Source organism: Cotesia glomerata, linkage group LG6, assembly GCF_020080835.1.
Source record: "Cotesia glomerata isolate CgM1 linkage group LG6, MPM_Cglom_v2.3, whole genome shotgun sequence".
Classification (NCBI taxonomy): Eukaryota; Metazoa; Arthropoda; class Insecta; order Hymenoptera; family Braconidae; genus Cotesia; species Cotesia glomerata.
Window position 1 is genome coordinate 1,627,503 of NC_058163.1, and position 15,155 is coordinate 1,642,657.

The following is a 15,155-nucleotide window of genomic DNA, read 5'->3' on the forward strand; positions in this document are numbered from 1 at the left end:
ATCAATTTTTCATATGTTTTATATACTTATATATATCATATATATGTATATATGAAAAATATATAAAAAATGCCATGTGGGTACTTTAATGAAAGGTCTCGATGAGTGTAACATCAAAATGAGTTTATATCTTAAAAAATGTCAATAATTAATAAATGACATTGTAAAATATTGACATTTTTAAAGATATAAGTTCATCCCGATGTTACATTCATTAAGACCTTTCATTTGAGTACCCACATCAATTTTTCATATATTTATATATATTATATATATATATATATATATATATATATATATATATATATATATATATATATATATGTATATATATATCAAAAATGCATGTGGGTACTCAAATGAAAGCTCTTGATGTGTGTAACATCGGGATGAGCTTATATATGTAAAAACGACAATATTTAAGGAAGTACAGTGCAATTTAACAAAAATCATAATTTAATAAAGCAAAATTTTATTTATTTATAGTTCACAATTCATAGCAGTCACATAGTGACAGTTTTAAATTAAACTTCTTTGATCCTGTAGCTAATAATAAAGAACTCTTTGTCCTTTTTATCACTAAAATTAATTTTTTGTACCTTATTACAGAAAATATAATCATTTAGACTAAAATAAAGGACGATTGATCGAAATCTGGTGATTTTTAGAACTAAAACATGATAAAACTTCTTATCAATCTCTGCCCTTGAGTAGTCGTTTTATAACTAACCAGTTTCCAACGGAAACCAGTGTCATCTCTCATAATTCCCTTAAGTATATCATTACCGACAGTGCTGATCGGATATCTGGATAATAACCCAGCATAGTAAATAATTCGAGATGTAAATGCGTCGTCTCTGTTCAAGTGCCATCACTTGATAATACCCTGGACGTCTTTGTCCTTGATAACCTCGAAAGAGTTTTAAAATTAAATCATAAAAAGTAACTCAAAATAAATAAGGTAAGAGGTGAAAGTACTGGAGATCCTTGATCTTGAATTCCCCGCTGATGTAACGTCTGACGTTTATTACACACCATGTTTATATACATAAAACTCTTCGGTAATGTATAATGTATAATCTATCCGTGTATACTCGTTCTTAAAATCGCGTGATTCGGTATCGAAGTAATTTGCTATTTATATTATCCATCAAACTTCCGCTCCGTGATATCCCATAAAAACGCTAACAGTTTGCGGTACACTATCATCATCTTCCAGCAGATCAGGCGTCTTGGATCTTTCATTTTCTTTCCAACATATCATCTGCATGTCCATCTTAACGTCTGTGTTCCGTATCATTGATAGACTGTCTGTATATCATGTATCTACCAATTGAAACTCTCGATACTTTACTTAGCAACATTTGTTATTCGGGTGGCGTTGGGAAAATAGATAAGCGATTCTGGGAAACATTTCCGATATAAAACCCTGGCACGTTGTAGTATACAGGACGTGGCTTTATCATCTAGCCGCTGACAAACACCGGGACACGTGACATCCTCCTACGTGGGCGTCAGACGCCGTTATGTCTCGGCCTTTTCTTTGTTTTCTTTTCCATGTACGGATTAGTTGAACAGTCCCTTTCTTTATCCAGTACATCTAAGTCACAGAAAAAATAGAAAATTTTTTATCGAAAACACCCATGTTCATAGAATACGACATGGTATTTTCGGATGGATTCCTATATGCTTTCCTGTAGGATTTTCATGTAATTCTGTAGGAATCCAGCAACAAAAATTGATATATTTGCATATAGTTTTATGTAATATATACTGCCATAGGCCAGAAAAAAAACAACTGGGTACATCGAGGACTTGAACCGCGAACTTTGCGCTTGTCAGTCTTCCGCACCACCCAGTTGTCCAAGATCTTTAATTGATATTATATACTTAAATGACACTCAAGTACAGCCTATCAAAAACATCAATGTAGGTTTGTATGGGGATCCATGGGAATCCACATGAGAAAGTATGGATTCATATAGGAGATATGGAATCCATAAGACTCAATGTAGGAATCTATGGATTTATATATGAATCCATATAGGAAACTTTTGAAATCCATGTGTTTCACAGTCCTATGGGATTTTCATGTTTTCTTTTCCATGAAAGGATTAGTTAGACAGTCCCTTTCTTTATCCAGTACATCTAAGTCACAGAAAGAATAGAAAATTTTTTATCGAAAACACCCATGTTCATAGATTTCGACATGGTATTTTCGGATGGATTCCTTTATGCTTTCCTGTAGGATTTTCATGTAATTCTGTAGGAATCCAGCAACAAAAATTGATATAATTACATATAGTTTTATGTAATTATATATACTGCCATAGGCCAGAAAAAAACAACTGGGTACGTCGAGGACTTGAACCGCGAACTTTGCGCTTGTCAGTCTTCCGCACCACCCAGTTGTCCAAGATCTTTAATTGATATTATATACTTAAATGATACTCAAGTATAGCCTATCAAAAACATCCATGTAGGTTTGTATGGGGATCCACGGGAATCCACATGAGAAAGTATGGATTCATATAGGAGATGTGGAATCCATAAGATTCAATGTAGGAATCTGTGGATTTATATAAGAATCCATATAGGAAACTTTGGAAATCCATGTGTCTCACAGTTTCTTATGTGAATTTCCCACGAGATTATCTATGTACCCTTGCTATGTGGATTTCCATATAGTAATCCAAGTACCCATACCTTATGGATTCCCTTTAGGGAATCCATATACCACTTTCTTTATGGATTTCTATATAAATCGAGAATCCAGAAATTTTTGGTTGACAGAAAACATTGCCATACGCTTTCATCAGTGTCTTTATTGTGTTATTACAGGTTTATAACCTACAAGAGATTACTCAAGATGATGATGACTAGGATAGAGCACGAAAAAAACAAAGTTTGCACGTGCACGTGGGCGAGTACAGCTAATATGTCTTATAAATGTATTGTGTCACCACAATTGAACTAGCCTCCCTTCTCCCAACTGGGGTGTGTGTCTATGTGAGCCAACAAAGCATTGTCGCAATCTCGACCTAGATCGGAGACAAGATCTTGCACCTAGAATCTCAAATCTCAAATCTAGAATCTTGTTCTGAAGTTGCTGAAAAGTAGCAGGCATTAAACCAAAAAAGCAGAATTGGTTGGGCCCAGCTTCTTAGAATACTAAAGATCTCGAGAGGTCAGTGGCCCTTTTACTTTTACAGGCCTTCCTCCTTTCACTCACCGGTTTATTTATTGAAATAAAACCCGGATGATAATGCAGGCCCTTTTAGCTTTGAATCCTCTGCAAACATTTGGCTTTTTAATTTTGGGACCGGCTGAGCCTCTTTTTTGAGGAAGGAATGCCGGAGAAGGAAACAATGGGAATGATGGCCTGAGAGGAATAACAAGAAAGGGAATAACAAAAACGAGCTGGCAAGAGTGCATTGAATCTTCGGGTCGTTGGACGCGTCGATCGATCCTTCCGCCAAAGCGTTACACGTACGGCTGCCCCCCGGATAAACTCCGAGCTAATGAGTACAGGAAAACCGAGTACGAAGGCAGAGGAAATTACAGGTGCCCGAAATGATCTTTTTTTACGTTTTGATGGCTTTGATTAGCTTCTGACGCAATCAGGTGCTAGATTGGGTGGTAGGAAGCAAACACTGGTGATAAAAGAAGACTAAAAACACAAACAACCGTGGGCGAAGCTTTGAAACAAAAAAAAAACTAGACAAAACTATTGTCCCGTGAATTACCGATGCCCTTAGCGTCATCACATATGGTTATGAATATTACCACGGCAACTTTACCGTGGCAGTGTGTGGGCAGCCATTAGCTTTGTTCCTTTTTCCTTTTTTTTTTACAGTCCTTCAGTCTGCTCTTACAATGGATTTGTTTATTTATTCCAAGTTCTCCGTTCTACGTTCTCCGTTTTTATTAACAGTCGTCACACTCTTCTTATTCTCGATACTTTATTTTCTTATTCATCTCATACCGATTGTGATACTCAGACAGACATTTCGTGTGCAGTCGTACCTTCGATCAACACCCACATTCCCGCTTCCTGTCTATTACTTCCCGTCACGTGGTCCTTTTTTTTTATTTTTAATATCCGACGAATTATTTAGGCCCAATTCAAACAACCGTTTACTTTTATGGAACCTATCTCCTAATACAAAAGGAAAAATTTCAGTGAAAAGCAAACACACTCGAGTTGAAGCCAAGTCTTCAAGGGTTCTCGGTAAATTTAATGCGTGGGGCTTCAACACTTCAAACCATTGTGCGTTTCAAGATCAGAAAGTGGTTTTATTATTTCCAAGAAGATTGCTGCATAGAAAGAAGTTATTTTCCACCTTAATGAAGTTTTGGTTAATCAGAAATCAAAAAATTTCACACTTCTTTTGTATCATACACATTTGGTAGCTCAAAATGAAGATTGATCAATTTTGTTTTTTTTTTTTTTCTTATTTTAAGAATTTGATACTCTTGAAGTGTTTGGATCTTGTAGCTCAATCCAATGAACGATTTCCATGACTGATACTAGAGGCGTTCATAAATCACCCAAGAAAATATTAATATAAAGCGGAAGTTAATGTGACTTGTAAATAATAAATTTCTATTTCTCACGATTAAGGGGCGGGACTTTATGAATCCCATTTAAAGTGATAGTTATCACTATAGCTGGTGATAGTTGAGTTATTCTTCCAGGCTCTCATTTTAATTCCCAGTTAGTATTAGAATCTTAGATTGGATTAGTTATAAAACGTTTGGATCTCGGTAAAGTAGTACGCGACTCAATTTACCATTTAAATAAGCCCAAACGCTTTTATTATTATTCTTTCTCTGTTAAGTAATATGTTTATGCATTTATATATATCTATGTATATAATAATAAATATAGTCTGTTGGCGAATCGCCTTCCGGGTTAAGTCGTAACAGACCCAGACAACAATAAATCGATAGTAAGCGTAAGCGTACACACTCTTGGTAAAAGGTCTCTCTCTCTCTTTCTTTAGCTTTTAACTCTGAGCAGTTTCCACTAAGGAGACGATGTTCTCCCTCACCAGCTAAATCTCGCTTTCATTGGGCGTACAAAACTTTCACGAAGACACTCCCAAGGATTTAAATAACACAACTATTCGAGATTTTTACTACGGCTTTTCGCTCTAGCTTAAACTGCCCTATCAAAAAAATTAATATGGGTTTTTATAGAAATGGTGTGTGGATTCCCTAAAGGGAACTTGGATTACTATATGGAAATCTACATGGCAAGGGTACATAGATAATCTCATGGGAAATTCACATAGGAAACTGTGAGACACATGGATTTCCAAAGTTTCCTATATGGATTCTTATATAAATCCACAGATTCCTACATTGAATCTTATGGATTCCACATCTCCTATATGAATCCATACTTTCTCATGTGGATTCCCATGGATCTCCATACAAACCTACATGGATGTTTTTGATAGGCTATACTTGAGTGTCATTTAAGTATATAATATCAATTAAAGATCTTGGACAACTGGGTGGTGCGGAAGACTGACAAGCGCAAAGTTCGCGGTTCAAGTCCTCGATGTACCCAGTTGTTTTTTTCTGGTCTATGCCAGTATATATAATTACATAAAACTATATGTAATTATATCAATTTTTGTTGCTGGATTCCTACAGAATTTCATGAAAATCCTACAGGAAAGCATATAGGAATCCATCCGAAAATACCATGTCGAAATCTATGAACATGGGTGTTTTCGATAAAAAATTTTCTATTCTTTCTGTGACTTAGATGTACTGGATAAAGAAAGAGACTGTCTAACTAATCCGTTAATGAAAAAGAAAACATGAAAATCCCATAAACTGTGAAACACATGGATTTCAAAAGTTTCCTATATGGATTCATATATAAATCCATAGATTCCTACATTGAGTCTTATGGATTCCATATCTCCTATATGAATCCATACTTTCTCATGTGGATTCCCATGGATCCCCATACAAACCTACATGAATGTTTTTGATAGGCTGTACTTGAGTGTCATTTAAGTATATAATCTCAACTAAAGATCTTGGACAACTGGGTGGTGCGGAAGACTGACAAGCGCAAAGTTCGCGGTTCAAGTCCTCGATGTACCCAGTTGTTTTTTTTCTGGCCTATGGCAGTATATATTACATAAAACTATATGTAATTATATCAATTTTTGTTGCTGGATTCCTACAGAATTACATGAAAATCCTACAGGAAAACATATAGGAATCCAACCGAAAATACCATGTCGAAATCTATGAACATGGGTGTTTTCGATAAAAAATTTTCTATTCTTTATGTGACTTAGATGTACTGGATAAAGAAAAGGACTGTTTAACTAATCCGTACATGGAAAAGAAAACATGAAAATCCTATAAATGTGAGAATCTATCTTATTTCTCATATGGATTTTTTTGATAGCAACTCTAATTGCAACATCCTTAAAGGCCTTAATTACAGCCTTAGCTTATCGGTATTCAAATCTCAGGGCGTTGATCGCTCCAAATAACGGTCCGAGCTCTCTGATTGCGTCTACGTCGATCGATCAGCGTCTTCCTGATCTAGTGAGACTATCACACTGATCACCTTAGTCTCTACCAATCTTGCTTTACAATCCATCTGGCCCATTACCAAATCCTAAAAACTGACAGGTGAAATCTGTTTGAAGACCAGTCAATTGATCACCATTAGGATCTTTCACCAATCTCCAACAGTGTAATAGATCTAGCGAGGTGTCAGAATTGGATTGAGGTCAGTGTGAACATCAAGCTAACAAAGTATCCGCTTCCTTTGTTCAACGGGTAACCTTTACCTTGTTCTATTCGGGAATTGATTTATAGACCGATGAAAGATCGTAAGCTGGCTTGCCGAAATTGGCTTGCCGCTCGTTAAAATAACTTGGATTTCTGAGTCTATATACTGTGTTGGAACTTCCAATCTGGAGGGGGAAAGTTTGGGCCCGGGCGCAACTGGCGAATGGCAACCACCTGGTCAAACCAGTATTGGTGATCTGTACTGATGTTATAGAGATTTCACAGGATTAAAGGGATTTCTAACTAAGGCAAAAGCCCCAATTATTGACACTGAGACAAAGTTATAATTTGATTTTTTTTTACGCAATCAAATATCAATATCGTTGAATTTTGTTTGTGGTAATGTCTTAAGTAATGTTTTGACTAATCAATTCCTTTTTTTAAAATGATAATCCCTGATATTTACTAATTAATTTTAAATAATTAAATAGATTATCCGGAGACACCAATTATTGACAGGTTAAAAAACTGATTGATCTAATTATTGACATACCTTAGCTCCAATTATTGACACCTATACTGCGCATGCCTAGAATCATCAGCTTATTCTTATTTATCGAAACTTATTATTAAGTAATCAATATTATTAAAGTTTATTAATAATAATTTCCATAAATGATTAATTACTATTAAAAATATAAAAATTAATTTAAAAATAATTTATTTAATCAGAAGAGTTCAAACTCTTACAGTTAATTTTTTAGGTTAAAGTAAAAAAAAAGGTGTGATAGCGCTGTCGACTGGCTGTCAATATGAGATTCAACTTAAAAATTATCAACTAGTTATTGACACCCATTATTTAAATATTATAAAGGAAACAATTAATTTCGATTATTAAATTTTATAAATTTTTCATATATTGTTAATTAAAAAGAAAAAAAAAAGATCATATAATTAGATGAAGAAATTAGTTTAAACAGCATTTAAAAAAATTGCTTTTCTAACCAAAGTAGTTAAGAAAATAGACGCTCGTAAGGTTTTAACTGCTGCTAACTTTATTTTTTAATAATTAATATTTAATATTAACGGACAGTAATTTTTTTCAATTTTTTAATTAATTAGAATTTAATAAAAATTAATATGATAGTTATTTTTATTACAGATGATTAAATATATTTAAAAATAATTTAGGGTGACAATATTTAGACCCCTGTCAATAATTGGGGCTTTTACTTTATTCTTTGAGATTTTATGGATTTTTTTTTGGTATAAGTACATAATAGCTAGTTAAATATTTAATTTAAAGCCTAAGAAATGATGGGCAATCATGAGATGCATAGTTATTGTCACGAATCTTGGAGGTAAGTAGCTGACAGGAACTTGTTAGTCGTTACCACGAGGACATCTTTTTGCAGCTTATGTATATTCTGTATCCTTGTCCCAGTGTTGCTCTTGGTATTATATTGGTCCTGCTCTTACCTCTAACGGCAACAGCTACTGTTCAGGCCTCTTAAAACAGCTCTTCTATTTCTGTTTGATGTTCTTGCAGTATCCTGATACCGATACTACCACTCTTCTAGTACCTCTAGTACCTCTGGTGCTTTAATAGTAAACCAGTCTTACGAGGTAACCCTCCATTTATGCGCCACATATATTTTGCACTATCCTCTTCAAAGAGTCAATTATTAAACCGACTTAATAAGATGAAAATTTTTAAATGGCTTAGTGTTTTTTTACACGCAAGTTCAATATTAATGTTAAATTTAAATGTTCCATTTTCTTTGATTAATATATTGGTCAATCAATAACTCATGTGTCAATAACTTATTTGTTATCTCAATCGAGATATTACTGTCAACGCAGAACTAGAAAGTTTCAATTTACTCGACGAATGTCGATTGATCTAGGTCACGAAATAGGTGTTACATCACTTAATAACTTAATTAAATTTTAATAAATATTTTTTAACATTTAATAAATATTTATTTGGGAGGAAAGTATATTAATAGTTAATAAGTATTTATTAATAGTTAACAAATATTTATTAACAGTTAATAAATATTTTGTTGAGTGAATTTGTTTCGCTTGCAATATATGATATCAAGATTGATTATAAATAAAAATCATCTTTATAAATTATTTGCATTAATTATATTACATTATAATAACGTTTATTGTAAAAGCCCAAATTCTATCACAGCTCATAATTATCTTTTATATTTTTAAATATTAAAAAGGTTGATTTATTTAGTGAATTTAATTATTATCATGTATTCCAGCTAGGGTTATAAAAAGTGTCAGAAGAAAATTATTTTTGCTTTTTATTTTAAATAAATATTTGTTAACAGTTAACGAATATTCATTAACCATTAATAAATATTTATTAGCAGTTAATAAATTGTACTTAATAAATTACTTATTAACTGTTAATAAATATTTGTTAACTGTTAACAAATATTTATTAACATTTAATAAATCGTATTTACTAAATAATTTATTAACTGTTGATAAATATTTATTAAATTCATGATGTTAAAAAATCATTTATTAACAGTTAATAAAGCTTGTTAAATATAAACAAATCCTTCTATCAGTGTGTTATTTACTCTAACAGGTTATGGGCCCAGACTTGTATTTTAGTATTTTTACAAATCTTTCTATCAGTGTATAAAAAAGATTTTTTATAATTTTTTTGAATCTTTAAGAAGATCCAAATACCCTCCTAGTGTAAAGAATGTCTATAAAAAATAATAGAAATACTTTTGTTATCTTAAAATTAATTTTTAAAAATTAATAATATTTTTGAGGAAATTTCCGATAAATTTACTCATTAGATAATTATTAACATTTAATTGACTAATAAAAAATATAGCGCTCTGAATTACCGGTGTACACTTGACAACACAAAAAGAGTGTCCCTAACCTTCGGTTAGTCTTATTATTAACATGCGGTTACTTATGCGCATGAGTAACTGCGCAAGCGGTGTTGCCAAGTCAAATACAAGACTTTAAAGAACGCAAGTTCCGAGTGATTTTTCATAAAAAATATAAAATATCTCCGTAATACGTTCGGAAAGCTACTTCTTTATTGTTTTAATAGCAAGCTTATTATTTTTTCAATCAAATTCAATGAAAATAAATTTTTTTTTTAATCGATAATTGCATTAAATTCTTAACCAAATACTGGTGGAATCTCCATTCATGTAAAAATTACAATATTCAAACCTAATTATTTAATTAAATATCCCAGAAACCTGTTTTTCAATTTTTTTATTAATTATTAAGATGTAGATTGAATTTACAAATTTTCAGAAAGTTTTAAAAATTTTACCGCGTGGATCTCTTTAATATTTCAGCCAAAAACAGGAAATTAGTTTTCTAATTTTATTTTTGAACTTTAAATTCAAATTTTTGATTCAAAATCAAAAAAAGAGAGCGCAAAATTGATGACCTTTTTTTGAAGGAAATTAAATTTTCTATAAAAAAAGTTTTGAAATAATTTTTTTATATTCGAATTAAAAATGAATATTAAAAATTTTTCAACTATTTTTTAATATATTAATAATTTTTTAAAAATACAGTAATAACATTTAATAGGCAGGAAGCTGATATACGCGTCGATCTAGTACCGTAACTCTAAACACTAATTCTCAGAATATCTTATTGAAATATTCCTTTATTGCGACGTTATTAAACATCATAATCTTTTTACAGTAAATTCCAATGTAACGTTAGATCTAATATATTATTTTTAACGAAAGTTAGTGTGGATAATTACATCTATTATATTCGATCTATAAAACGGAACAATTGATAATTGAGCCATTGATAGGAACAAAAGGATCAAAATTTCCATGATTTGGTCCTTCTGCCCACTTAAATCTTGTGTCATCAATATCCGGGCGATGTGAAAGTTTGGCATGTTCCTCAAAACACCGCCCACATTTTTCTTTACCCAGACAATAACCGCGGTGTTAGTTTGTTAAACTTTCTTGTAACCACACCGAGACGTAGGAGTCGACAACATAGTTAATAGACTGATTAGCCGTCGATTTATCAATTTGTGAATAATCAGTCACTCCTTTCGACAGCAAATTCTCCAATGAAATCCCTAATTCTGAGAAATCCCAAATTTGCGCACTTTTTTTTTGTTATCAAGAAAGAACAACAATAACATTAACATAGCAGAGGTTGTGGTGTGGTTACCCACGTCACGGTCCAGCAGGCCGATCAACCGGGCGTGCGGCCAGACTCGGCTACTGGTCTACGCCCACGCAGGAACTACTCGCATACTCGAGATCCTCATCATCATTATCATTGTTGTTATCGTCATTATCATTACTATTATCGTCAAAATCAGTTCGTCAATTCGGGTGATATTTCGGAATTCACTTTAAGGTAATTTGTTCGTCGCATTCCGAGGTCAAATTAAGAGATATTTTTTTTTTCTTTTTTGCAAGAGATCACTCGAAAAATAGTATAAAATATAAAATTATTTCTAATCAGAATTTAATTGATTAAATTCAATTGATAATTATGGTCAAATAATTATAATAATATAACTATTAAAATATCAACTGACAAGTACTGGGCTGTCACAAAACAATAACAACTGTTATAGGTTATGTAAGGTCGGTACTTAAAACAGTTGCTCACGGTGTTTATTTATTGTTTAAATTTGCAAACATCACTTCAATATATTAAATCTGCTATAATTTACGTGAACTATTAATGTATGTTTAATAACAATTTATTTTAATGCAAAAAAACTTTATGATTATATTTCAATTTCAAATTTGCCGCGCACCGAGAAGTCGCCATTTTTTCCCTAATAAAGATGGGGGAGTAATGTCTCCGACAAACAACAAAGATAGAAACCAATTTTTGATATTAAAAAATTAATTAAATTAAAACTATGTGATAAATCGTTATCAAATTTTGATAGAATATGTATGAAACATTGTTCTATCTATTGGAAAGTTTTTTTTATTGGGTCAAGTTGGCCGATTTTTTAAAAATCCTTCATTTCCGGAGTTATTGAACAAGGACACTCATAAGAGACCGTGTATTTTTACAAAACTTTAATTAATTATATCTCTTAAACGGTGTGGTAAAAAAATCTGATTTTTTTTCTAGAGATGTATTAAATCATAATCTTTCGAATGAATATAAAAAAATATGGGATCAAGTTGAAGTTATTTGGAGCCCAAACTACCTTAAACGTCCATAACTTCTGAAATATCAAAGATATGACCTTGGAACAAAATTTATTGGAAAGATTAGATCTCAAGCTTGAAATTTGCTTCTGTGATGATTGACTTTCGATCAATAGTTTCTTAGATCCACGATTTTGAAAATCAGTCGCAAATATTCAATTTCTGCTAATGATCCGAATTTTGATTTCAAACTTTCATATCTTCTAAAATATCAAAGATATGACTTTGGAACAAAATTTATTGTGAAGATTAGATCTTAAGCTTGAAATTTGCTTTTAGGGTGATTGACTTTCGATCAATAGTTTCTGAGATCCACAACTTTAAAAATCAGTCGCAAATATTCGATTTCTGATAATGATCCAAATTTTGATTTTAAACCTTCATATCTTCTAAAATATCAAAGATACGACCTTGGATCAAATTTTATTAAAAAGATTAGATCTCAAGCTTGAAATTTGCTTATGTGATGATTGACTTTCGACTAACAGTTTCTGAGATATCAAATATGAAATAAAGCAAGAAGATATAAATAATGAGAAAAACTTAATCGAGAGGTTATAGAACTGAATAAAAAGAAATTCAATGGTCACACGTTTGATCGTGATTGATAGACCACGCCTTGATAATCCTGAGCTATCATTTCCCGCAAATGGATGCATCCAACATCCACTATTCAACTCGTTTTATCCAGTTCAACTTCCTGGATCGCTATTAAATATCACAGGATATAAGATAATAAATTTAATAATTAATAATTAATCAGTCTCGAAAAAAAAGACCCTGGAGACCAGGAAATTAACGACTTCCCGGAGGCTTGTGATTAAGCCTCAAAAAATTCAATTTATTCAGCTTCTATATTTTTGGGAATTTACGACGATAAATATAAATAAACAAATAAGTATGCTGAGCGCAGTAACACGACTTGGATCCCAGTTGATGGCGGAATAACGGACAGAGAACAGCAGGACCGGATTCTTAGCGAAATATGCATAAACACAGCTCACATACTGGTGAACAGCAAACAGCAAACAGCAAACGGCAAACACAACGGCAGTGTTTTGTTGTCTTATTAAACAACTACGTAACTTACTCTTTTCATTTTTATTTTAGGTTTTATGGATGTATGGATATAGAGATAAACTCGACAACTTCCCGTTTGTTTAACAAATTCACGGGTCACGTTCACCCTAAAGCCTTCTTCGCTAGATTCCGTTCGAGAAATTCATTTTTGTTAGTTTTCAAGGTTCTGAACTTTTGGAGCTCGATATCTAAGAAACTATTGGTCAAAAGTCAATCATCACAATAGTAAATTTTAAGCTTGAGATCGAATCTTTCCAATAAAATTTGTTCCAAGATCATATCTTTGATATTTTAGAAGTTATGAAGGTTTAAAATCAAAATTTGGATCATCATCAAAAATCGATTTCAAAAATCATCCGAAAGCTAGTTAGAGTAAATGAAATAAGCTAAGGCGTGATTGGTAATAGTAAGTATAAGTAATAGTAGGTCATGATCGTTTAATTAAAGCGTATCGATGTAATTCTCACGGTCTGAAGAGATAAAAGATGTCTCTGAGTGTTTTTCATCTAAATAAAGGCCCGTTATAGCCGCTCTAGCTGTATGTCAAACAAATGGACAGAAAAAATAAAAGGCTGGCATAAAAGATGCGTTCCACCTAGTTAGCAATCGCTGATGCAAATCAACCAGGTGACCTTTCTCTTGCTATTGAACTTACTCCCGCGGCACCCGACCACTCTGTACGCCTCTAGTATCACCAGAAGGAGAGAGAGAAGGAATAAGACAATGAAATATACGATTTAGATCGCGGAGTCCTCGGGTCAGTCGGAACGAATGCGTGACATGATAAAATCAACTGATGAGAATTTGTGGTTATAGGAGGGAGATAACTTAGGATACCATCTCAGGCTATCGGCTGCTCTAACTACTTTGGATTATGTAATTAATTGTTTTTATAAGGAGTTAAGAGCTGCTATTCACTCGATTTATCCAAATACTCCCACGGTCGTATGTAAGGATTTTGATTGACTTTAAATGTTCATAACTTTTGTGATATTAGAGGTATGGAGTTTAATTGAAATATATTAGAAAGGTTGGATCTTAAGCTTCAAATTCGCTTGTGTATTCATTGAATTTCAACCAATAGCTTTTGAGATCCATAACTTTGAAAACCAATCGCAAATATTCGGTTTCTAAATATAAACTTCATATATTTTATATATTTATATATATGTATATATGAAAAATATATAAAAATGCCATGTGGATACTCAAATGAAAGGTCTCGATGAGAGTAATATTGAAATGAGTTTATATCTTAAAAAATGTCGATAATTAAGAAATGACTTTGTCTCTTGTGAAGTATTGACATTTTTAAAGATATAAGCTCATTCCGATGTTACACTCGTCGAGACCTTTCATTTGAGTACCCACATCAATTTTTCATATATTTTATATATTTATATATATTATATATATATGTATGTATCAAAAATATATGTAAAATGCATGTGGGTACTCAAATGAAAGCTCTTGATGAGTATATTATCAGGATGAGCTTATATCTTTAAAATATATGTTATATATATATGTATATATGAAAAATATATGAAAAATGCATGTGGATACTCAAATGAAAGCTCTTGATAAGCGTAACATCAGGATGAGCTTATATCTCAAAAAACGTCAATATTAAAGAAAGTAAATTACAATTTACTAAATTTCATTATTTAATAAACCAAAATATTTAATTGATTGACGCCATCTTACGACAAAATCAAAAAGTATTAATATTTTTAAGAAATTCATCTTAACAAAAAAACCACCAATATCAATAACCAGATCTTTAACCTTCAGTAAAGATACATCTTACATACCCATAAGCCTCACCCCCCAATTACCAACTCGGCAAACCTTGAAATTGATAGCTATCCCCCCATAATAACTAAAGAAACTACTTACGAGTTAGAGGTAGAGCGTGCCAACGCGTCGTGGCGCCACAACAGTAACAGCAAGTCTCGCCCCGCACTTAGCCGCAGGTATCGAGGGCTGGACTGGCGGCGGAGTCTCAGGTCTGGCGACGGTGCTGCCCCTAAGTTCCCATACAAGGTTCGTCAGCGACCGGGGCCGACTCAGGCGCCGCGACCTGAA

General features: G+C 32.5%; 1 protein-coding gene across 2 annotated transcripts in view; it reads right to left on the reverse strand.

Moving 5' to 3' along the window:
- The window catches only part of LOC123266876, an 82,326-nt gene that overhangs the window by 1,079 nt on the left and 66,092 nt on the right, over window positions 1-15,155 (reverse strand). For both annotated transcript variants that reach the window (XM_044731317.1, XM_044731316.1), the window contains one exon: window positions 14,967-15,150. In XM_044731317.1, the coding sequence (XP_044587252.1) occupies window positions 14,970-15,150 (181 nt within the window). In that variant the 3' untranslated portion in view covers window positions 14,967-14,969. The remainder of the gene's footprint in view (window positions 1-14,966; window positions 15,151-15,155) is intronic.